Source organism: Genypterus blacodes, unplaced genomic scaffold, assembly GCF_046128005.1.
Source record: "Genypterus blacodes isolate CSIRO-AG114 ecotype Tasmania unplaced genomic scaffold, CSIRO-AGI_Gbla_v1 ptg000076l_1, whole genome shotgun sequence".
NCBI lineage: Eukaryota > Metazoa > Chordata > Actinopteri > Ophidiiformes > Ophidiidae > Genypterus > Genypterus blacodes.
In genome coordinates, this window is record NW_027466885.1 from 3,579,550 (window position 1) to 3,605,021 (window position 25,472).

The window sequence follows — 25,472 nt, forward strand, 5'->3', positions numbered from 1 at the left end:
AACGGCGAATTCAAGAGCTAGAGCTCTAAAATTTAAAACCATAGCATCTACAGGATACCAGGATGACTTTCTGTAAGTTTAGGGACAAATTAAATGTTTGGTCCAATTTCCCAAAACGACAGTGTATACATGGACCAAATTGTTTGTTTTTTTCAAATGCCCATATCTTGGTGAATTCAAGAGCTAGAGCTCTAAAATTTTGAAACACACCAGTATTATTTTCTGTAAGTTTGGGGCAAAGTTTATTTTTGGTCCAATTTGCCAAAACGACAGTGTATACAAGGACCAAATTGTTTGTTTTTTTCAAATGCCCATATCTTGGTTAATTTAAGAGCTCTAAAATTTAGAAACACAGTATCTGCAGGACACCAGTATTATTTCCTGTAAGTTTGGGGCATTATTTTTGGTCCAATTTCCCAAAACGACAGTGTTTACATGGACCAAATTGTTTGTTTTTCTAAAAAGCCAATAAAACGGCTAATTCAAGAGCTAGAGCTCTAAAATTTAAAACCACAGCATCTACAGGACACCAGTATTATTTCCTGTAAGTTTGGGGCAAAGTTTATTTTTGGTCCAATTTCCCAAAACGACAGTGTATACATGGACCAAATTGTTTGTTTTTCTAAAAAGCCAATAAAACGGCTAATTCAAGAGCTAGAGCTCTAAAATTTAAAACCATAGCATCTACAGGATACCAGGATGACTTTCTGTAAGTTTGGGACAAATTAAATGTTTGGTCCAATTTCCCAAAACGACAGTGTATACATGGACCAAATTGTTTGTTTTTTTCAAATGCCCATATCTTGGTGAATTCAAGAGCTAGAGCTCTAAAATTTTGAAACACACCAGTATTATTTTCTGTAAGTTTGGGGCAAAGTTTATTTTTGGTCCAATTTGCCAAAACGACAGTGTATACAAGGACCAAATTGTTTGTTTTTCTAAAAAGCCCATATCTTGGTTAATTTAAGAGCTCTAAAATTTACAAACACAGTATCTGCAGGACACCAGTATTATTTCCTGTAAGTTTGGGGCATTATTTTTGGTCCAATTTCCCAAAACGACAGTGTTTACATGGACCAAATTGTTTGTTTTTTTCAAATGCCCAGATCTTGGTGAATTCAAGAGCTAGAGCTCTAAATTTTAGAAACACAGCATCTGCAGGACACCAGTATTATTTCCTGTAAGTTTGGGGCAAAGTTTATTTTTGGTCCAATTTCCCAAAACGACAGTGTATACGTGGACCAAAGTGTTTGTTTTTTTTAAAAATGCCCATATCTTGGTTAATTTAAGAGCTAGAGCTCTAAAATTTTGAAACACAGCATCTACAGGACACCAGTATTACTTTCTGTAAGTTTGGGGCAAAGTTTATTTTTGGTCCAATTTGCCAAAACGACAGTGTATACAAGGACCAAATTGTTTGTTTTTTTCAAATGCCCATATCTTGGTTAATTTAAGAGCTCTAAAATTTAGAAACACAGTATCTGCAGGACACCAGTATTATTTCCTGTAAGTTTGGGGCATTATTTTTGGTCCAATTTCCCAAAACGACAGTGTTTACATGGACCAAATTGTTTTTTTTTTCTTCAAATGCCCAGATCTTGGTGAATTCAAGAGCTAGAGCTCTAAAATTTTGAAACACACCAGTATTATTTTCTGTAAGTTTGGGGCAAAGTTTATTTTTGGTCCAATTTCCCAAAACGACAGTGTATACATGGACCAAATTGTTTGTTTTTCTAAAAAGGCCCATATATCGGCGAATTCAAGAGCTAGAGCTCTAAAACTTAAAACCATAGCATCTACAGGACACCAGTATTATTTCCTGTTAGTTTGGGGCAAAGTTTATTTTTGGTCCAATTTCCCAAAACGACAGTGTATACATGGACCAAATTGTTTGTTTTTTTTCAAATGCCCAGAACTTGGTGTATTCAAGAGCTAGAGCTCTAAAACTTAAAACCATAGCATCTACAGGACACCAGTATTGCTTTCTGTAAGTTTGGGGCAAAGTTTATTTTGGTCCAATTTCCCAAAACGACAGTGTATACATGGACCAAATTGTTTGTTTTTTTCAAATGCCCAGATCTTGGTGAATTCAAGAGCAAGAGCTCTAAATTTTAGAAACACAGCATCTGCAGGACACCAGTATTATTTCCTGTAAGTTTGGGGCAAAGTTGATTTTTGGTCCAATTTCCCAAAACGACAGTGCATACGAGGACCAAAGTGTTTGCTTTTCTTTTAAATGCCCATATCTTGGTTAATCTAAGAGCTAGAGCTCTAAATTTTAGAAACACAGCATCTACAGGACACCAGCATTACTTTCTGTAAGTTTGGGGCAAAGTTTATTTTGGGTCCAATTTGCCAAAACGACAGTGTATACGTGGACCAAAGTGTTTGTTTTTTTAAAAATGCCCATATCTTGGTTAATTTAAGAGCTAGAGCTCTAAAATTTTGAAACACAGCATCTACAGGACACCAGTATTACTTTCTGTAAGTTTGGGGCAAAGTTTATTTTTGGTCCAATTTCCCAAAACGACAGTGTATACATGGACCAAATTGTTTGTTTTTCTAAAAAGCCCATAAAACGGCGAATTCAAGAGCTAGAGCTCTAAAATTTAAAACCATAGCATCTACGGGATACCAGGATGACTTTCTGTAAGTTTAGGGACAAATTAAATGTTTGGTCCAATTTCCCAAAACGACAGTGTATACATGGACCAAATTGTTTTTTTTTTCTTCAAATGCCCATATCTTGGCGAATTCAATAGCTAGAGCTCTAAAATTTAAAACCACAGCATCTACGGGATACCAGGATGACTTTCTGTAAGTTTAGGGACAAATTAAATGTTTGGTCCAATTTCCCAAAACGACAGTGTATACATGGACCAAATTGTTTGTTTTTTTCAAATGCCCATATCTTGGTGAATTCAAGAGCTAGAGCTCTAAAATTTTGAAACACACCAGTATTATTTTCTGTAAGTTTGGGGCAAAGTTTATTTTTGGTCCAATTTGCCAAAACGACAGTGTATACAAGGACCAAATTGTTTGTTTTTTTCAAATGCCCATATCTTGGTTAATTTAAGAGCTCTAAAATTTAGAAACACAGTATCTGCAGGACACCAGTATTATTTCCTGTAAGTTTGGGACATTATTTTTGGTCCAATTTCCCAAAACGACAGTGTTTACATGGACCAAATTGTTTTTTTTTTCTTCAAATGCCCAGATCTTGGTGAATTCAAGAGCTAGAGCTCTAAAATTTTGAAACACACCAGTATTATTTTCTGTAAGTTTGGGGCAAAGTTTATTTTTGGTCCAATTTCCCAAAACGACAGTGTATACATGGACCAAATTGTTTGTTTTTCTAAAAAGGCCCATATATCGGCGAATTCAAGAGCTAGAGCTCTAAAACTTAAAACCATAGCATCTACAGGACACCAGTATTATTTCCTGTTAGTTTGGGGCAAAGTTTATTTTTGGTCCAATTTCCCAAAACGACAGTGTAAACATGGACCAAATTGTTTGTTTTTTTTCAAATGCCCAGAACTTGGTGAATTCAAGAGCTAGAGCTCTAAAACTTAAAACCATAGCATCTACAGGACACCAGTATTGCTTTCTGTAAGTTTGGGGCAAAGTTTATTTTTGGTCCAATTTCCCAAAACGACAGTGTATACATGGACCAAATTGTTTGTTTTTTTCAAATGCCCAGATCTTGGTGAATTCAAGAGCAAGAGCTCTAAATTTAAGAAACACAGCATCTGCAGGACACCAGTATTATTTCCTGTAAGTTTGGGGCAAAGTTGATTTTTGGTCCAATTTCCCCAAAGGACAGTGTATACGAGGACCAAAGTGTTTGTTTTTTTTTTAAATGCCCATATCTTGGTTAATCTAAGAGCTACAGGTCTAAAATTTAGAAACACAGCATCTACAGGACACCAGCATTACTTTCTGTAAGTTTGGGGCAAAGTTTATTTTGGGTCCAATTTGCCAAAACGACAGTGTATACATGGACCAAATTGTTTGTTTTTTTCAAATGCCCATATCTTGGTGAATTCAATAGTTAGAGCTCTAAAATTTAGAAACACAGCATCTGCAGGACACCAGTATTACTTTCTGTAAGTTTGGGGCAAAGTTTATTTTTGGTCCAATTTGCCAAAACGACAGTGTATACATGGACCAAATTGTTTGTTTTTTTCAAATGCCCATATCTTGGTGAATTCAAGAGCTCTAAAATTTAGAAACACAGTATCTGCAGGACACCAGTATTATTTCCTGTAAGTTTGGGGCATTATTTTTGGTTCAATTTCCCAAAACGACAGTGTATACATGGACCAAATTGTTTGTTTTTCTAGAAAGCCCATATATTGGCGAATTCAAGAGCTAGAGCTCTAAAATTTAAAACCATAGCATCTACAGGACACCAGGATTATTTCCTGTAAGTTTGGGGCAAATTTTATTCTTGGTCCAATTTCCCAAAACGACAGTGTATACATGGACCAAATTGTTTTTTTTTCTTCAAATGCCCATATCTTGGCGAATTCAATGGCTAGAGCTCTAAAATTTAAAACCACAGCATCTACGGGACCCCAGGATTATTTCCTGTAAGTTTGGGGCAAATTAAATTTTTGGTCCAATTTGCCAAAACGACAGTGTATACATGGACCAAATTGTTTGTTTTTTTCAAATGCCCATATCTTGGTGAATTCAAGAGCTAGAGCTCTAAAATTTAGAAACAGCATCTGCAGGACATGAGTATTATTTCCTGTAAGTTTGGGGCAAAGTTTATTTTTGGTCCAATTTCCCAAAACGACAGTGTATACATGGACCAAATTGTTTGTTTTTCTAAAATGCCCATATATTGGCGAATTCAACAGCTAGAGCTCTAAAATTTAAAAACATAGCATCTACAGGATACCAGGATGACTTTCTGTAAGTTTGGGACAAATTAAATTTTTGGTCCAATTTCCCAAAACGACAGTGTATACATGGACCAAATTGTTTGTTTTTTTCAAATGCCCATATATTGGTGAATTCAAGAGCTAGAGCTCTAAAATTTAAAACCACAGCATCTACAGGACACCAGTATTATTTCCTGTAAGTTTGGGGCAAAGTTTATTTTTGGTCCAATTTCCCAAAACGACAGTGTATACATGGACCAAATTGTTTGTTTTTCTAAAAAGCCCATATCTTGGCGAATTCAAGAGCTAGAGCTCTAAAATTTAGAAACACAGCATCTGCAGGACATCAGTATTACTTTCTGTAAGTTTGGGACAAATTAAATTTTTGGTCCAATTTCCCAAAACGACAGTGTATACATGGACCAAATTGTTGGCGGCAGAGAGACTTGGCTTGGAACCGAAGGGTCGAGTGTCAGGAAGACCACAAAAACGGATGATGGACTGGTAGCTGGAGAGATGCCAACTTATCTCCAGGGCACTGCCTAGGTGCCGTTGAGCAAGGCAACTATCCCCCAAATTGCTCCTGGACACCTGCAAGGGGCAGCCCCCCTCACTCGGCATCTCTCCACCATTGCTGCATAGAGAGTGTGTTTGTATGTGTGTGTTTCCTGTGTGTGTACATGTGTTGTGTAAAAATAACCCAATTGAGTGATGAAAAAAATGAGGAATAGAATTTCCCCTCTGGGGATCAATAAAAGTATGCATTCTCCCTTTTTGCTTCTCTTTCATTTCTACATTGTTATTTTTTCTAAAAAGCCCATATCTTGGTGAATTAAAGAGCTAGAGCTCTAAAATTTAAAACCATTGCATCTACAGGACACCAGTATTATTTCCTGTAAGTTTGGGGCAAAGTTTATTTTTTGGTCCAATTTCCCAAAACAACAGTGTATACATGGACCAAATTGTTTGTTTTTTTTCAAATGCCCATATCTTGGTGAATTCAAAGGGTACATCTCTAAAATTTAAAACCACAGCATCTACAGGACACCAGTATTATTTCCTGTAAGTTTGGGGCAAAATTTATTTTTGGTCCAATTTCCCAAAACGACAGTGTATACATGGACCAAATTGTTTGTTTTTTTCAAATGCCCATATATTGGTGAATTCAAGAGCTAGGGCTCTAAAATTTAGAAACACAGCATCTGCAGGACACCAGGATTATTTCCTGTAAATTTGGGGCAAAGTTTATTTTTGGTCCAATTTCCCAAAATGACAGTGTATACATGGACCAAATTGTTTGATTTCTAAAAAGCCCATATATTGGTGAATTGAAGAGCTAGAGCTCTAAAAATTTAGAAACACGGCATCTGCAGGACACCAGTATTATTTTCTGTAAGTTTGGGGCAAAGTTTATTTTTGGTCCAATTTCCCAAAACGACAGTGTATACATGGACCAAATTGTTTGTTTTTTTTCAAATGCCCATATCTTGGTGAATTCAAGAGCTAGATCTCTAAAATTTAAAACCACAGCATCTACAGGACACCAGTATTATTTCCTGTAAGTTTGGGGCAAAGTTTATTTTTTGGTCCAATTTCCCAAAATGACAGTGTAAACATGCACCAAATTGTTTTTCAAATGCCCATATCTTGGCGAATTCAAGAGCTAGAGCTCTAAAATTTAGAAACACAGCATCTGCAGGACATCAGTATTACTTTCTGTAAGTTTGGGGCAAAGTTTATTTTTGGTCCAATTTCCCAAAACGACAGTGTATACATGGACCAAATTGTTTGTTTTTCAAATGCCCATATATTGGTGAATTCAAGAGCTAGAGCTCTAAAATTTAAAACCACAGCATCTACAGGACACCAGGATTATTTCCTGTAAGTTTGGGGCAAAGTTTATTTTTGGTCCAATTTCCCAAAACGACAGTGTATACATGGACCAAATTGTTTTCTTTTTTTCAAATGCCATAGCTAGAGCTCTAAAATTTAAAACCACAGCATCTACAGGACACCAGTATTATTTCCTGTAAGTTTGGGGCAAAGTTTATTTTTTGGTCCAATTTCCCAAAATGACAGTGTAAACATGGACCAAATTGTTTTTTTTTTTCAAATGCCCATATCTTGGTGAATTGAAGAGGTAGAGCTCTAAAATGTAGAAACACAGCACCTGCAGGACACCAGTATTACTTTCTGTAAGTTTGGGGCAAAGTTTATTTTTGGTCCAATTTCCCAAAACGACAGTGTATACATGGACCAAATTGTTTGTTTTTCAAATGCCCATATATTGGTGAATTCAAGAGCTAGAGCTCTAAAATTTAAAACCACAGCATCTACAGGACACCAGGATTATTTCCTGTAAGTTTGGGGCAAAGTTTATTTTTGGTCCAATTTCCCAAAATGACAGTGTATACATGGACCAAATTGTTTTCTTTTTTTCAAATGCCATAGCTAGAGCTCTAAAATTTAAAACCACAGCATCTACAGGACACCAGTATTATTTCCTGTAAGTTTGGGGCAAATAAAATTTTTGGTCCAATTTCCCAAAACGACAGTGTATACATGGACCAACTTGTTTTTTTTTTTCAAATGCCCATATCTTGGTCCAATTCAAGAGCTAGAGCTCTAAAATTTAAAGCCACAGCATCTGCAGGACACCAGTATTACTTTCTGTAAGTTTGGGGCAAAGTTTATTTTTGGTCCAATTTCCCAAATCGACAGTGTATACATGGACCAAATTGTTTGATTTCTAAAAAGCCCATATATTGGTGAATTGAAGAGCTAGAGCTCTAAAAATTTAGAAACACGGCATCTGCAGGACACCAGTATTATTTTCTGTAAGTTAGGGGCAAAGTTTATTTTTGGTCCAATTTCCCAAAACGACAGTGTATACATGGACCAAATTGTTTTTTTTTTTTTCAAATGCCCATATCTTGGTGAATTCAAGAGCTAGATCTCTAAAATTTAAAACCACAGCATTTACAGGACACCAGAATTATTTCCTGTAAGTTTGGGGCAACATTTATTTTTGGTCCAATTTCCCAAAACGACAGTGTATACATGGACCAAATTGTTTGTTTTTTTCAAATGCCCATATATTGGTGAATTCAAGAGCTAGGGCTCTAAAATTTAGAAACACAGCATCTGCAGGACACCAGGATTATTTCCTGTAAATTTGGGGCAAAGTTTATTATTGGTCCAATTTCCCAAAACGACAGTGTATACATGGACCAAATTGTTTGTTTTTCTAAAAAGCCCATATCTTTGCGAATTCAAGAGCTAGAGCTCTAAAATTTAGAAACACAGCATCTGCAGGACATCAGTATTACTTTCTGTAGGTTAGGGGCAAAGTTTATTTTTGGTCCAATTTCCCAAAACGACAGTGTATACATGGACCAAATTGTTTTTTTTTTTCAAATGCCCATATCTTGGTGAATTCAAGAGCTAGAGCTCTAACATTTAAAACCACAGCATCTACAGGACACCAGGATTATTTCCTGTAAGTTTGGGGCAAAGTTTATTTTTGGTCCAATTTCCCAAAATGACAGTGTATACATGGACCAAATTGTTTTCTTTTTTTCAAATGCCATAGCTAGAGCTCTAAAATTTAAAACCACAGCATCTACAGGACACCAGTATTATTTCCTGTAAGTTTGGGGCAAATAAAATTTTTGGTCCAATTTCCCAAAACGACAGTGTATACATGGACCAACTTGTTTTTTTTTTTCAAATGCCCATATCTTGGTCCAATTCAAGAGCTAGAGCTCTAAAATTTAAAGCCACAGCATCTGCAGGACACCAGTATTACTTTCTGTAAGTTTGGGGCAAAGTTTATTTTTGGTCCAATTTCCCAAATCGACAGTGTATACATGGACCAAATTGTTTGATTTCTAAAAAGCCCATATATTGGTGAATTGAAGAGCTAGAGCTCTAAAAATTTAGAAACACGGCATCTGCAGGACACCAGTATTATTTTCTGTAAGTTAGGGGCAAAGTTTATTTTTCGTCCAATTTCCCAAAACGACAGTGTATACATGGACCAAATTGTTTTTTTTTTTTTCAAATGCCCATATCTTGGTGAATTCAAGAGCTAGATCTCTAAAATTTAAAACCACAGCATTTACAGGACACCAGAATTATTTCCTGTAAGTTTGGGGCAACATTTATTTTTGGTCCAATTTCCCAAAACGACAGTGTATACATGGACCAAATTGTTTGTTTTTTTCAAATGCCCATATATTGGTGAATTCAAGAGCTAGGGCTCTAAAATTTAGAAACACAGCATCTGCAGGACACCATAATTATTTCCTGTAAATTTGGGGCAAAGTTTATTATTGGTCCAATTTCCCAAAACGACAGTGTATACATGGACCAAATTGTTTGTTTTTCTAAAAAGCCCATATCTTTGCGAATTCAAGAGCTAGAGCTCTAAAATTTAGAAACACAGCATCTGCAGGACATCAGTATTACTTTCTGTAGGTTAGGGGCAAAGTTTATTTTTGGTCCAATTTCCCAAAACGACAGTGTATACATGGACCAAATTGTTTGTTTTTTTCAAATGCCCATATCTTGGTGAATTCAAGAGCTAGAGCTCTAACATTTAGAAACACAGCATCTGCAGGACATCAGTATTACTTTCTGTAAGTTTGGGGCGAATTAAATGTTTGGTCCAATTTCCCAAATCAACAGTGTAGACATGGACCAAATTGTTTGTTTTTTTCAAATGCCAATATCTTGGTGAATTCAAGAGCTAGGGCTCTAAAATTTACAAACACAGCATCTGCAGGACACCAGTATTACTTTCTGTAAGTTTGGGGCAAAGTTCATTTTTGGTCCAATCTCCCAAAACGACAGTGTACACATGGACCAAAGTGTTTGTTTTTCTAAAAAGCCCATATATTGGCGAATTCAAGATCTAGAGCTCTAAAATTTAAAACCACAGCATCTGCAGGACACCAGGATTATTTCCTGTAAGTTTGGGGCAAAGTTTATTTTTGGTCCAATTTCCCAAAACGACAGTGTATACATGGACCAAATTGTTTTCTTTTTTTCAAATGCCATAGCTAGAGCTCTAAAATTTAAAACCACAGCATCTACAGGACACCAGTATTATTTCCTGTAAGTTTGGGGCAAATAAAATTTTTGGTCCAATTTCCCAAAACGACAGTGTATACATGGACCAAATTGTTTGTTTTTTTCAAATGCCCATTTCTTGGTGAATTCAAGACCTAGAGCTCTGAAATTTAAAACCACAGCATCTACAGGACACCAGTATTATTTCCTGTAAGTTTGGGGCAAAGTTTATTTTTGGTCCAATTTCCCAAAACGACAGTGTATACATGGACCAAATTGTTTGTTTTTCTAAAAAGCCCATATCTTGGCGAATTCAAGAGCTAGAGCTCTAAAATTTAGAAACACAGCATCTGCAGGACATCAGTATTACTTTCTGTAAGTTTGGGGCAAAGTTTATTTTTGGTCCAATTTCCCAAAACGACAGTGTATACATGGACCAAATTGTTTTTTTTTTTTCAAATGCCATAGCTAGAGCTCTAAAATTTAAAACCACAGCATCTACAGGACACCAGTATTATTTCCTGTAAGTTTGGGGCAAATAAAATTTTTGGTCCAATTTCCCAAAACGACAGTGTATACATGGACCAAATTGTTTGTTTTTTTCAAATGCCCATTTCTTGGTGAATTCAAGACCTAGAGCTCTAAAATTTAAAACCACAGCATCTACAGGACACCAGTATTATTTCCTGTAAGTGGGGGCAAAGTTTATTTTTGGTCCAATTTCCCAAAACGACAGTGTATACATGGACCAAATTGTTTGTTTTTCAAATGCCCATATATTGGTGAATTCAAGAGCTGGAGCTCTAAAATTTACAAACACAGCATCTGCAGGACACCAGTATTACTTTCTGTAAGTTTGGGGCAAAGTTCATTTTTGGTCCAATCTCCCAAAACGACAGTGTACACATGGACCAAAGTGTTTGTTTTTCTAAAAAGCCCATATATTGGCGAATTCAAGATCTAGAGCTCTAAAATTTAAAACCACAGCATCTGCAGGACACCAGGATTATTTCCTGTAAGTTTGGGGCAAAGTTTATTTTTGGTCCAATTTCCCAAAACGACAGTGTATACATGGTCCAAATTGTTTTCTTTTTTTCAAATGCCATAGCTAGAGCTCTAAAATTTAAAACCACAGCATCTACAGGACACCAGTATTATTTCCTGTAAGTTTGGGGCAAATAAAATTTTTGGTCCAATTTCCCAAAACGACAGTGTATACATGGACCAAATTGTTTGTTTTTTTCAAATGCCCATTTCTTGGTGAATTCAAGACCTAGAGCTCTGAAATTTAAAACCACAGCATCTACAGGACACCAGTATTATTTCCTGTAAGTTTGGGGCAAAGTTTATTTTTGGTCCAATTTCCCAAAACGACAGTGTATACATGGACCAAATTGTTTGTTTTTCAAATGCCCATATATTGGTGAATTCAAGAGCTAGAGCTCTAAAATTTAAAACCACAGCATCTACAGGACACCAGTATTATTTCCTGTAAGTTTGGGGCAAAGTTTATTTTTGGTCCAATTTCCCAAAACGACAGTGTATACATGGACCAAATTGTTTGTTTTTCTAAAAAGCTCATATCTTGGCGAATTCAAGAGCTAGAGCTCTAAAATTTAGAAACACAGCATCTGCAGGACATCAGTATTACTTTCTGTAAGTTTGGGGCAAAGTTTATTTTTGGTCCAATGTCCCAAAACGACAGTGTATACATGGACCAAATTGTTTTTTTTTTTTCAAATGCCATAGCTAGAGCTCTAAAATTTAAAACCACAGCATCTACAGGACACCAGTATTATTTCCTGTAAGTTTGGGGCAAATAAAATTTTTGGTCCAATTTCCCAAAACGACAGTGTATACATGGACCAAATTGTTTGTTTTTTTCAAATGCCCATTTCTTGGTGAATTCAAGACCTAGAGCTCTAAAATTTAAAACCACAGCATCTACAGGACACCAGTATTATTTCCTGTAAGTTTGGGGCAAAGTTTATTTTTGGTCCAATTTCCCAAAACGACAGTGTATACATGGACCAAATTGTTTGTTTTTCAAATGCCCATATATTGGTGAATTCAAGAGCTAGAGCTCTAAAATTTAAAACCACAGCATCTACAGGACACCAGTATTATTTCCTGTAAGTTTGGGGCAAAGTTTATTTTTGGTCCAATTTCCCAAAACGACAGTGTATACATGGACCAAATTGTTTGTTTTTCTAAAAAGCCCATATCTTGGCGAATTCAAGAGCTAGAGCTCTATAATTTAGAAACACAGCATCTGCAGGACATCAGTATTACTTTCTGTAAGTTTGGGGCAAAGTTTATTTTTGGTCCAATTTCCCAAAACGACAGTGTATACATGGACCAAATTGTTTGTTTTTCAAATGCCCATATATTGGTGAATTCAAGAGCTAGAGCTCTAAAATTTAAAACCACAGCATCTACAGGACACCAGGATTATTTCCTGTAAGTTTGGGGCAAAGTTTATTTTTGGTCCAATTTCCCAAAACGACAGTGTATACATGGACCAAATTGTTTGTTTTTTTCAAATGCCCATATATCGGTGAATTCAAGAGCTAGAGCTCTAAAATTTAAAACCACAGCATCTACAGGACACCAGGATTATTTCCTGTAAGTTTGGGGCAAATAAAATTTTTGGTCCAATTTCCCAAAACGACAGTGTATACATGGACCAAATTGTTTTCTTTTTTTGAAATGCCATAGCTAGAGCTCTAAAATTTAAAACCACAGCATTTACAGGACACCAGTATTATTTCCTGTAAGTTTGGGGCAAAGTTTATTTTTTGGTCCAATTTCCCAAAATGACAGTGTAAACATGCACCAAATTGTTTTTTTTTTTCAAATGCCCATATCTTGGTGAATTGAAGAGCTAGAGCTCTAAAATGTAGAAACACAGCACCTGCAGGACACCAGTATTACTTTCTGTAAGTTTGGGGCAAAGTTTATTTTTGGTCCAATTTCCCAAAACGACAGTGTATACATGGACCAAATTGTTTGTTTTTTTCAAATGCCCATTTCTTGGTGAATTCAAGACCTAGAGCTCTAAAATTTAAAACCACAGCATCTACAGGACACCAGTATTATTTCCTGTAAGTTTGGGGCAAAGTTTATTTTTGGTCCAATTTCCCAAAACGACAGTGTATACATGGACCAAATTGTTTGTTTTTCAAATGCCCATATATTGGTGAATTCAAGAGCTAGAGCTCTAAAATTTAAAACCACAGCATCTACAGGACACCAGTATTATTTCCTGTAAGTTTGGGGCAAAGTTTATTTTTGGTCCAATTTCCCAAAACGACAGTGTATACATGGACCAAATTGTTTGTTTTTCTAAAAAGCCCATATCTTGGCGAATTCAAGAGCTAGAGCTCTAAAATTTAGAAACACAGCATCTGCAGGACATCAGTATTACTTTCTGTAAGTTTGGGGCAAAGTTTATTTTTGGTCCAATTTCCCAAAACGACAGTGTATACATGGACCAAATTGTTTGTTTTTCAAATGCCCATATATTGGTGAATTCAAGAGCTAGAGCTCTAAAATTTAAAACCACAGCATCTACAGGACACCAGGATTATTTCCTGTAAGTTTGGGGCAAAGTTTATTTTTGGTCCAATTTCCCAAAACGACAGTGTATACATGGACCAAATTGTTTGTTTTTTTCAAATGCCCATATATTGGTGAATTCAAGAGCTAGAGCTCTAAAATTTAAAACCACAGCATCTACAGGACACCAGGATTATTTCCTGTAAGTTTGGGGCAAAGTTTATTTTTGGTCCAATTTCCCAAAACGACAGTGTATACATGGACCAAATTGTTTTCTTTTTTTGAAATGCCATAGCTAGAGCTCTAAAATTTAAAACCACAGCATTTACAGGACACCAGTATTATTTCCTGTAAGTTTGGGGCAAAGTTTATTTTTTGGTCCAATTTCCCAAAATGACAGTGTAAACATGCACCAAATTGTTTTTTTTTTTCAAATGCCCATATCTTGGTGAATTGAAGAGCTAGAGCTCTAAAATGTAGAAACACAGCACCTGCAGGACACCAGTATTACTTTCTGTAAGTTTGGGGCAAAGTTTATTTTTGGTCCAATTTCCCAAAACGACAGTGTATACATGGACCAAATTGTTTGTTTTTTTCAAATGCCCATATATTGGTGAATTCAAGAGCTAGAGCTCTAAAATTTAAAACCACAGCATCTACAGGACACCAGGATTATTTCCTGTAAGTTTGGGGCAAAGTTTATTTTTGGTCCAATTTCCCAAAATGACAGTGTATACATGGACCAAATTGTTTTCTTTTTTTCAAATGCCATAGCTAGAGCTCTAAAATTTAAAACCACAGCATCTACAGGACACCAGTATTATTTCCTGTAAGTTTGGGGCAAATAAAATTTTTGGTCCAATTTCCCAAAACGACAGTGTATACATGGACCAACTTGTTTTTTTTTTTCAAATGCCCATATCTTGGTCCAATTCAAGAGCTAGAGCTCTAAAATTTAAAGCCACAGCATCTGCAGGACACCAGTATTACTTTCTGTAAGTTTGGGGCAAAGTTTATTTTTGGTCCAATTTCCCAAATCGACAGTGTATACATGGACCAAATTGTTTGATTTCTAAAAAGCCCATATATTGGTGAATTGAAGAGCTAGAGCTCTAAAAATTTAGAAACAAGGCATCTGCAGGACACCAGTATTATTTTCTGTAAGTTAGGGGCAAAGTTTATTTTTGGTCCAATTTCCCAAAACGACAGTGTATACATGGACCAAATTGTTTTTTTTTTTTTCAAATGCCCATATCTTGGTGAATTCAAGAGCTAGATCTCTAAAATTTAAAACCACAGCATCTACAGGACACCAGTATTATTTCCTGTAAGTTTGGAGCAACATTTATTTTTGGTCCAATTTCCCAAAACGACAGTGTATACATGGACCAAATTGTTTGTTTTTCTAAAAAGCCCATATCTTGGCGAATTCAAGAGCTAGAGCTCTAAAATTTAGAAACACAGCATCTGCAGGACATCAGTATTACTTTCTGTAAGTTTGGGGCAAAGTTGATTTTTGGTCCAATTTCCCAAAACGACAGTGTATACATGGACCAAATTGTTTGTTTTTTTCAAATGCCCATATCTTGGTGAATTCAAGAGCTAGAGCTCTGACATTTAGAAACACAGCATCTGCAGGACACCAGTATTACTTTCTGTAAGTTTGGGGCAAAGTTGATTTTTGGTCCAATTTCCCAAAACGACAGTGTACACATGGACCAAATTGTTTGTTTTTCTAAAAAGGCCCATATATAACGGCGAATTCAACATCTAGAGCTCTAAAATTTAAAACCACAGCATCTGCAGGACACCAGGATTATTTCCTGTAAGTTTGGGGCAAAGTTTATTTTTGGTCCAATTTCCCAAAACGACAGTGTATACATGGACCAAATTGTTTTTTTTTTTTCAAATGCCATAGCTAGAGCTCTAAAATTTAAAACCACAGCATCTACAGGACACCAGTATTATTTCCTGTAAGTTTCGGGCAAATAAATTTTTTGGTCCAATTTCCCAAAACGACAGTGTATACATGGACCAAATTGTTTGTTTTTCTAAAAAGCCCATATCTTGGCGAATTCAAGAGCTAGAGCTCTAAAATTTAGAAACACAGCATCTGCAGGACATCAGTATTACTTTCTGTAAGTTTGGGGCAAAGTTTATTTTTGGTCCAATTTCCCAAAACGACAGTGTATACATGGACCAAATTGTTTGTTTTTTTCAAATGCCCATATCTTGGTGAATTCAAGAGCTAGAGCTCTGACATTTAGAAACACAGCATCTGCAGGACACCAGTATTACTTTCTATAAGTTTGGGGCGAATCAAATGTTTGGTCCAATTTCCCAAATCAACAGTGTAGACATGGACCAAATTGTTTGTTTTTTTCAAATGCCAATATCTTGGTGAATTCAAGAGCTAGGGCCCTAAAATTTAGAAACACAGCATCTGCAGGACACCAGTATGACTTTCTGTAAGTTTGGGGCAAAGTTCATTTTTGGTCCAATTTCCCAAAACGACAGTGTACACATGGACCAAATTGTTTGTTTTTCTAAAAAGGCCCATATATAACGGCGAATTCAAGATCTAGAGCTCTAAAATTTAAAACCACAGCATCTGCAGGACACCAGGATTATTTCCTGTAAGTTTGGGGCAAAGTTTATTTTTGGTCCAATTTCCCAAAACGACAGTGTATACATGGACCAAATTGGTTTTTTTTTTTCAAATGCCATAGCTAGAGCTCTAAAATTTAAAACCACAGCATCTACAGGACACCAGTATTACTTTCCGTAAGTTTGGGGCAAAGTTTATTTTTGGTCCAATTTCCCAAAACGACAGTGTATACATGGACCAAATTGTTTGTTTTTCAAATGCCCATATATTGGTGAATTCAAGAGCTAGAGCTCTAAAATTTAAAACCACAGCATCTACAGGACACCAGGATTGTTTCCTGTAAGTTTGGGGCAAAGTTTATTTTTGGTCCAATTTCCCAAAACGACAGTGTATACATGGACCAAATTGTTTTCTTTTTTTCAAATGCCATAGCTAGAGCTCTAAAATTTAAAACCACAGCATCAACAGGACACCAGTATTATTTCCTGTAAGTTTGGGGCAAATAAAATTTTTGGTCCATTTTGCCAAAACGACAGTGTATACATGGACCAAATTGTTTTTTTTTCTTCAAATGCCCATATCTTGGTCCATTCAAGAGCTAGAGCTCTAAAATTTAAAGCCACAGCATCTGCAGGACACCAGTATTATTTCCTGTAAGTTTGGGGCAAAGTTTATTTTTGGTCCAATTTCCCAAAACAACAGTGTATACATGGACCAAATTGTTTTCTTTTTTTCAAATGCCATAGCTAGAGCTCTAAAATTTAAAACCACAGCATCTACAGGACACCAGTATTATTTCCTGTAAGTTTGGGGCAAATAAAATTTTTGGTCCAATTTCCCAAAACGACAGTGTATACATGGACCAAATTGTTAGTTTTTTTCAAATGCCCATTTCTTGGTGAATTCAAGAGCTAGAGCTCTAAAATTTAGAAACACAGCATCTGCAGGACATCAGTATTACTTTCTGTAAGTTTGGGGCAAAGTTGATTTTTGGTCCAATTTCCCAAAACGACAGTGTATACATGGACCAAATTGTTTGTTTTTTTCAAATGCCCATATCTTGGTGAATACAAGAGCTAGAGCTCTAACATTTAGAAACACAGCATCTGCAGGACACCAGTATTACTTTCTGTAAGTTTGGGGCGAATTAAATGTTTGGTCCAATTTCCCAAATCAACAGTGTATACATGGACCAAATTGTTTGTTTTTTTCAAATGCCCATATCTTGGTGAATTCAAGAGCTAGGGCTCTAAAATTTAGAAACACAGCATCTGCAGGACACCAGTATTATTTTCTGTAAGTTTGGGGCAAAGTTTATTTTTGGTCCAATTTCCCAAAACGACAGTGTATACATGGACCAAATTGTTTGTTTTTCTAAAAAGCCCATATTTTGGCGAATTCAAGAGCTAGAGCTCTAAAATTTAGGAACACAGCATCTGCAGGACATCAGTATTACTTTCTGTAAGTTTGGGGCAAAGTTTATATTTGGTCCAATTTCCCAAAACGACAGTGTATACATGGACCAAATTGTTTGTTTTTTTCAAATGCCCATATCTTGGTGAATTCAAGAGCTAGAGCTCTAAAATTTAAAACCACAGCATCTGCAGGACACCAGTATTATTCCCTGTAAGTTTGGGGCAAAGTTTATTTTTGGTCCAATTTCCCAAAACGACAGTGTATACATGGACCAAAGTGTTTTTTTTTTTTCAAATGCCCATATCTTGGTGAATTCAAGAGCTGGAGCTCTAACATTTAGAAACACAGCATCTGCAGGACACCAGTATTACTTTCTGTAAGTTTGGGGCAAAGTTTATTCTTGGTCCAATTTCCCAAAACGACAGTGTATACATGGACCAAATCGTTTGATTCTCTTAAAAGCCCATGTATTGGCGAATTTAAGAGCTAGAGCTCTCCTGAGACTTGAACCCGTGACCCTTCGGCTACCATCTAAGTGACTCTGTAGACTGAGCCACTGCCACCCCAAACACAGAAACACAGCATCTACAGGACACCAGGATTGTTTTCTGTAAGTTTGAGGAGAATTGTATTCCCGCTCCAATTTCGCTAAACAGCAGTGCAACCATGGATCAAATTGTTTGTTTTGTAAATCGCCCATATCTTGGTTCGTATTAAAGCTACAGCTCTTTAATATAGGAACACAGACTCACAGGACACGAGGATTATTTTCTGTTAATCTGGGGCAAATTTAACCTTTGGTCCCATTTCCCAAAACGACAGTGTATACATGGACCAAATCATTTGATTCTCTTAAAAGCCCATGTATTGGCGAATTTAAGAGCTGGAGCTCTAAAATTTAAAAACACAGCATCTACAAGACACCAGTATTATTTTCTGTAAGTTTGGGGCAAAGTTAATTTTTGGTCCAATTTCCCCAAAACGACAGTGTATACACTTTTGTGATCCCCGAGGGCAAATTCTTTTCCTCACTCAATTGTATGCTTTGCATTTTTGTTGTACACAGTCAGTTGAAACACACACACGTTAACACCCCCATACAGCAATTTTGTATAGAGATGCTGAGTGAGGGGGGGCCAGAGAGTAATTTGGGGGGGCAGTGCCCAGGAGATGCGCCAGTCACCAGCCCATCGTCTGTTTTTTCGTCGTGGTCCTCCTGAGACTCGAACCTGCGACCCTTCGGCTTCCAGGCAAGTGACTCTGTAGACTGAGCCACTGCCACCCCAAAAACAGAAACACAGCATCTACGCGACTCGAGGATTGTTTTTTGTAAGTTTGGGCAAAATTCAATTTTTCGTCCAATTTCCAAAAATGACACGGGTCCTGCTGTCTCCATGGAGAAAACCGGATTTAGATGAATTCTTCCCAAAATTAAAACAGATGCAATCAACCAGTTCAATTCATCTCAGATAAACCCAATAGTTTCCAAGATGTTAATAGGAGGATTATTTTCTATGTGCTATTTGTCTTCTTCAGGGTCAACTTTCCTCCAGATTTGGTTCAAATCTCAACGTGTTTTTGAGAAAACAACACAGCCCCTCTTAAACACTCTCAAGCTCTAGAGCCTCCTGATTGGCAGAGTGAGTCAGAGAGGGAGAATGTGAGCAGCCCGAGATTCGCGTCCTTGCCATCTCTCTTCAAGTTTCCATTTTTCGCACAAAGGCTTGATTTATTAAGGCCAGTGAATCGTCTTTTCAAGCATTTTCACAAATAGGTTGTAACTCTGCGTGAATGAAAAGGACCCTGACCGGACGGAGACCTCGCACAAAACAACGCCAAAACACCAGTGATTCCCTATTCTCTAGTGAGGGAAGAGGTGAGAGAAAGAGAGAGAGACAGTGAATGAACGAGAGAGAGGGCGAGAGACGCAGTAAATGAAAGGGAGAGAGAGATTCAGAGTGAGAGAGAGAGGGGTCAGGGAGAGAAAGTGAAAGTTGGAGGGAACAAATGAAGTAGAGAGCCAGTAAAGTACTTTTGAGGTACTTGTTGTAAACTGTTAAGTATTTAACTGTGTACTTTGCAGTTTAATAACATCAGCTGGAGGATTGTTTACTTTCCTTCCTTTCCTCAACGTCTTTCTTCCTTTCCCTCCCTCCTTCTGCATTCCCTTCATCTCATATATGATGAAATGTTGCTGTCATGTGAAAAATTCAAAGATCAGATTCAGGATGAAGGCTGAAACATGTAAGGATGATTTTAGTTGGACCACAACTAAAATCATAATAATAAAGTCCTGATCCAGAACTGAGCTCTTGAGTCTCCATGTATTCTGGCTCTGTCTCTATTCTGCAGTGTGTGTGTGCGTGTGTGTGAGAGAGTCCACTGTGGTGCTTCAGACTGGAACAGTTAGTTAAAGTCCACATTTGGCCTCCAGTGTTTCACGCTGTGTTTCATACTTAAAGTTTAGGACGCGACATAAATCCACAGCCAATTTGCTCAACGTAAATTAATTGCTTGTGGCTTTTGTTTTTTCTCTTTCTTTGGTGAGAGGATTTCCTGGTCTGCATCTGCGGTGGCGGCGGGTGAATTGATGGCTTCCTGTCGTTAGGGGGGGGGAGCAGCCCGGCCCCCTCTGCATCTCGTATGCTTAAATAAATAGCTGGACTGCAGGGGGAGCGGCGTGATATACACACAGCCCGCCGAGACAAACACCACTGACACACTAATAAAACATGCTGACAGCGTTTTGGCAAACGCCTGAGTCGGCGGGTCTGGGCCACGCTGACACTTCTGCTCGCTCGTTGGTACGCCTGCTCGCCGCCGCGGCACCAGGAGAAGGACAAGAAGAAGAAGCGAAGGTTTCCCCCTCGGCTAACAGGTATTTAGCATCGGGGCGGAGAAGAAGAGGCATCACTCCAGCAGACAACAATGATATCGCTCCCTGACACTCTGCCTCCTCTGGGTGTCCCATTACAATATCTGCTCGCTCTTCCTCTCCCTCTCCCTCCCTCTCTCTCTCTCTCCCTCTTTCTCTCTCTCCCTCATTCAATCTGTCACCCAGCAGACCCATTTCATCCCCCCTTCCATCACTCCCTGTCTCCCTGTCGGCCCCTCTTTCTTCCTCTCCTGTCACCTCCCTGCATCCCCCGTTGTATCCGCCTCCCTCCCACCCTCTCTCTGTCTCCTCTTCCTTCATTGGCGGAAAGCTGAAGCGACAGTGCGTGTGTGTGTGTGCGCGTCCCCCCTCCTCCCCCCTTCCTCCTCCGGCTGGTAGGAGTGATAAATGGTGGACGGGGTTCTGCGGTCGCGTGCGTTTTGTCACAAGAAGGCTGCTGTGTTTGCCTTTGCGTGTGCTTCTTCAGCACAAACACACAGCCTGACACGTGTGCTTACTGTATGTGTACACACACACCCGCGCACACACATACACGTTATTGAGGGGAAAACACAATGACACCAGTAATCTGTCAATCTGATCTAGCTGCCTTTGCCATTTGCCAGATGTACAAGGGGAAGTGAGAGACAAGGCGAGGGGGGGAGGGGAGGGGGCGAGAGACAATGTGAACGAGTGGAGGAGTGTAGAGAGCACGGATTTGATGATTGATGACTTCGAAAGAGGAGGAAGAACCGCAGCGAGGGCAGTTAGAGCGCTAAAGTGAGAGGAGACTGGCTTTATGGAGTGAAAGACGAAGGAAAGAGAGGGAGAGAGAGGAGCGAGGAAGAGGAGGGCAGATAAAGCCCAGTGAATGTACTCTTCTTCATTTAACAGGGATTACAGGGCTGATCTGATGCACTTTGCGGGACCCCTCGCTTCGTCGTATGGCTTTATATTTAATTATTCTCAGACTTTTAAGAGGCCGCCTCAGTCGCACAATAACCAGAGCTGCCCGCAATAATCCACCAGGACTGAGGCTGACACCAGATGGACACACACACACACAAACACACAATGGTGGAGTGGACTGGTGGCCGCTCACCGTTAAGGCTGCACGAAAGTCCGATTGCAATTCTATGCACCACATATTGAGCTCCGAAGTATTTAAAGTGTATATAGATTTGTGGGTCAGCTGTGTGTGTGTGTGTGTGTGTGTGTGTGTGATATGGAGGCAATGTTACAAAACTCAATTATATGGGGTGAAAATTTAATCCAAACCAGGTTGATGACGTCGTTCTATTGTTGGGTGGAGCCATTTGATGTTCACTTACCAGGCCACAGACCATACATTGACCCCCTATAGAGCCCAGGAGCCCTCAAACGTCTGTATTCTATCACACATCTGTCTTATAGTAACTGTTACCATGGTTCTGGTTGTGTACTCACTCTTGGTGAAGCGCGGCGGGTTGTCGTTGACGTCGGACAGCGTGATGCTGACAGTGGTGGTCCCTGACAGCCCCCCCATCTGGCCGGCCATGTCTTTGGCCTGGATCACCACCTGGTAGTTCTCCTTCAACTCTCGGTCCATGACGGCCAGCGCTGTCTTGATCAGACCTGAAGAGGGGAAACAAGAACAACGTGCATGAGTGCGATGATGTCATACACAGACAGAAAGAGGCTGTTTTTGCATTTGCCATATTGAGAAACTTTGCCTCAACAACAACCAGGCAGCTGCAGGTACTTGTAGCTTGTGGGAAAGTGAGATCTTTCCATTTTAAAATGAGAATATTATTAAAGAAATCATTAGTTTTAATCCTATTTCATCACATTGTATTCTTCTGTCATTCACTTTTCTTGTTCTCATCTTTCCTTACTGGATCCAAAAGCTTTTTTCAACCCAAAAATTGGAGCTCATCTAACTGCTGCCTCTTTGGGACATTTAATCATTGATGTTATTGGACTTTACTAAGTACAATCCAAACACTCAAACCCAAACGTTGTGTTGTAATCAAGCATCAACTCAATATTCTTTAAACTAAACTCAAAGATGCTACAACAAATATGTACATTTTTTTTTTACATTGTTGAAGCTTCTATGGTTGAACTTCTACTTTAAATGGTTTTGTTGATAGGCAGAAGTAGGTTATCGTTCACTCGCTGAACCAAAATGCTGTTAGAGAAAAAGAAACTACAGAAAAAGTCTGCTAGTTGAGGAAATGCATGGAGGCGTCTCAATGTAAAGTCATCTTTAATCACAACATCTGTTACTCTGAGGGAAAACACTTTGATTTATGCTGTTTTCCATCTAATTATTGCGTCTGCATTTGGAAGAATATTGATTTATTGCCTGATTCTGCAGTAACACCAAACGTAATGATCGATACAACAATTCTGCCACTATCTTACATGTAAGGAAGAAGTTTTTGCTGTTCTGACCCTTAATTCCAGGTCATCCTCCCAAACGCTACGCAGCAAATCACACCAATCCCATTGAAACATGATGCAGAAATAATGAAACGGTCGCCTTTGTGGACTGTAGGCAGAAAATTTACAGTTGAGCGCACAAAGTACTGACCTGCAGTACTTCCTAAAATAAACCTGCATCAGCTCGCCTGGACGGAGATAATGATATCTCATCTTTGAAGATTTATGAATCTCCAGGCCGCATAATTAAAACCACTAAGAAGATTTTATTAGCGAAAGGTCACTCCTCTTCCTCACTAGGCTCGCTAAATGTTAGCACGGAGATCTGCAGCCAGCAACCACCCAGGAGCACAACGCCGCGTCTGCGCTCTCCTGATTTAAAGGGTAACAGGAGCAAAGGGCCCCTTCCACCAAAAGCGCAGCGTATTCCTTTAATTTTCTAAGTGTAGCTTCCGACTCCAAATAGACTCGGCGGCATTAATCTTCCCTTTGGAACGGGGGAGAGTGTTCATGTTTGGCCTTTCAAGTGGCGTGCGGCTGCTTACGCCGGTGCTTTGACGCGTCAGATGTGCAGTTTGGAGCCGGGACAGAGGCGAGCGGCGCGGTAATTGGCAGCGCGTTCAGAAGGTGCCGAGCTCCGTCTGCCGTCAGAGCTTTAAATCCTGTCTGGCCCGTAAGACCTCGTAAAAGAGAGCAAGGGCGAGGGAAGGAGAGCCCAGATGAAAAACTACATTTCGTGCTAAATATAAAAAAGTGCTTTGACGAAACTTCTCCGCGTGCCAAACAATGTGGAAGTGAAAGCTGCGTGCTGCTCGCTGGCCCTCAAGCATAACAAAAACAATTAGAATACACATTGTAACTCTCTTCTGACAATATTAGAGCTGCTCACTGTTCATGCATCCTAAGCTATACTTTATTACTTCATTACCAGTAGGATTATTCCAAAGTGTGGCTTCATTCCCAATGTGACTAAGGTGTAACAGCTGGCTTTGAGCGGGACTCAAGAGACAAAAACGTTTGAATTGTTTGCTGTGACCTCCAGGCTGTAGAAAAAGCTGGAAAACTACCAGATACTGATTTGTGGTTTTGATTGTAACTGTTTTGCCAATCAAACATTGGGAAATACTAATTCGGAATATCCAGCAAGTATTTTAATCCATATTTTGGGCCAGACCGAAACATATTTCCATTTATCTTACAGACAACAGGGAAGGGGAACATATGGCGGGCTTAGAAAACAACTCTCGCTCTATATCGCAGCCTACCTTTGTTTTTGCTTAACTACACACACACACACGCAGGAGGAGGAGAGGAAAGACAAATCCTGTTTTTAATGTGATGTCCAGGCATGTCTTTGTGTAAGAGGGGATGTCAGCTTACATTGCACATGTGGGATAAACCATATTACTGTTAATCCCTCCACTAATCTGCAAATGGCTTTTTTTTTGCCATTTCCCCCTTTTGTTTAAGCAAAAGACACAAGCAGGTTGCGTTCCAAAGCGCACATTAATGATTAAAACCAGTAAGCAGCTACATTTTGGGGGTTGGTGATTTATGTTTACTACAAATCCCCATTGCGCATCAGCCTGAGAGGAAGCTGACGTGAGGAAAAAGGATTCTTCAGATGGGATGTTCTAGAAGCTGGATATTTTACTTCATATTGTCTTATTGCAGCCATACACATATTGGATTTTTGAGGCTGATGCATATATCAATACTAAGTACAGAACAAGATTATGTTTTATGATTCAGAAATTAAAAGACTACATGGTAACTGTACATATTAACTATTCATGGACCATATTATATTTTGGCAGCCCATATGTTGGCCTGGGAAAGAGATTCATACACAACAGCCATATGGCAGGGGGATTCATTGATGTGAGTTTGGTGCAAATTTGAATTTTCGTCAGATTTTGAAAAACACAAGGGTATGGTTCATATTTTCAAATGTTTGCACTGGCCAATTTCTTGGCCCAGGAAAGAGATAAATAGCTAGAAATTCATACACAACAGCCATATGGCAGGGGGTTCATTGGTGTGAGTTCAGAGCACATTTACATTTTGGTCAGATTTCAAAAACACAAGGGTATACATGGTTAAATATTTTCAAAAATGTTCAACGGCTCATATCTTGGCCCGGGAAATAAATAAATAGTTAGGAATGTATACACAACATCTGCATAGCACGGGGATTCATTGGTGTGAGTTTAAAGCAAATTAAAATTTTGGTCAGATATTGAAAAGCATAAGGGTATACATGGACCAAATTTTCCATTTCTTAAGCGTTGCATATGTTGGCCCAGGAATGAGATAAAAAACTAGAAATGTGTACACAACATCCACATGGCATAACGATTCAGGGGTGTGAGTTTGGAGCAAACATTTTTTGAACATTTTCAAAAACATAAGGGTATACGTGGTTCATATTTTCAAAAATATCCATAGAAGACCCGTAGTCCATAGAATGGACCCTTATGGATCCAGAGAACACATAATAAAGCCTTTCAAAGCTCCTTTACATGAGTTCCGTTAATTGCAAATATGTTCACCATTGCCTAGAATGTTTTTTCCTATGATCTTTGACCCAAAACCTCTATACATTTTCAAAGATTTCTATCCTTTACTA

The 25,472-nt window shown here is 38.4% G+C and overlaps 1 protein-coding gene across 2 annotated transcripts in view; it reads right to left on the bottom strand.

Annotated features, from left to right (window-relative positions):
* Window positions 1-25,472, bottom strand: part of LOC143006715 (cadherin-6-like) — a 107,182-nt gene that overhangs the window by 10,860 nt on the left and 70,850 nt on the right. For both annotated transcript variants that reach the window (XM_076157957.1, XM_076157956.1), the window contains one exon: window positions 21,866-22,033. In XM_076157957.1, coding sequence (XP_076014072.1) covers window positions 21,866-22,033 — 168 coding nt within the window. The remainder of the gene's footprint in view (window positions 1-21,865; window positions 22,034-25,472) is intronic.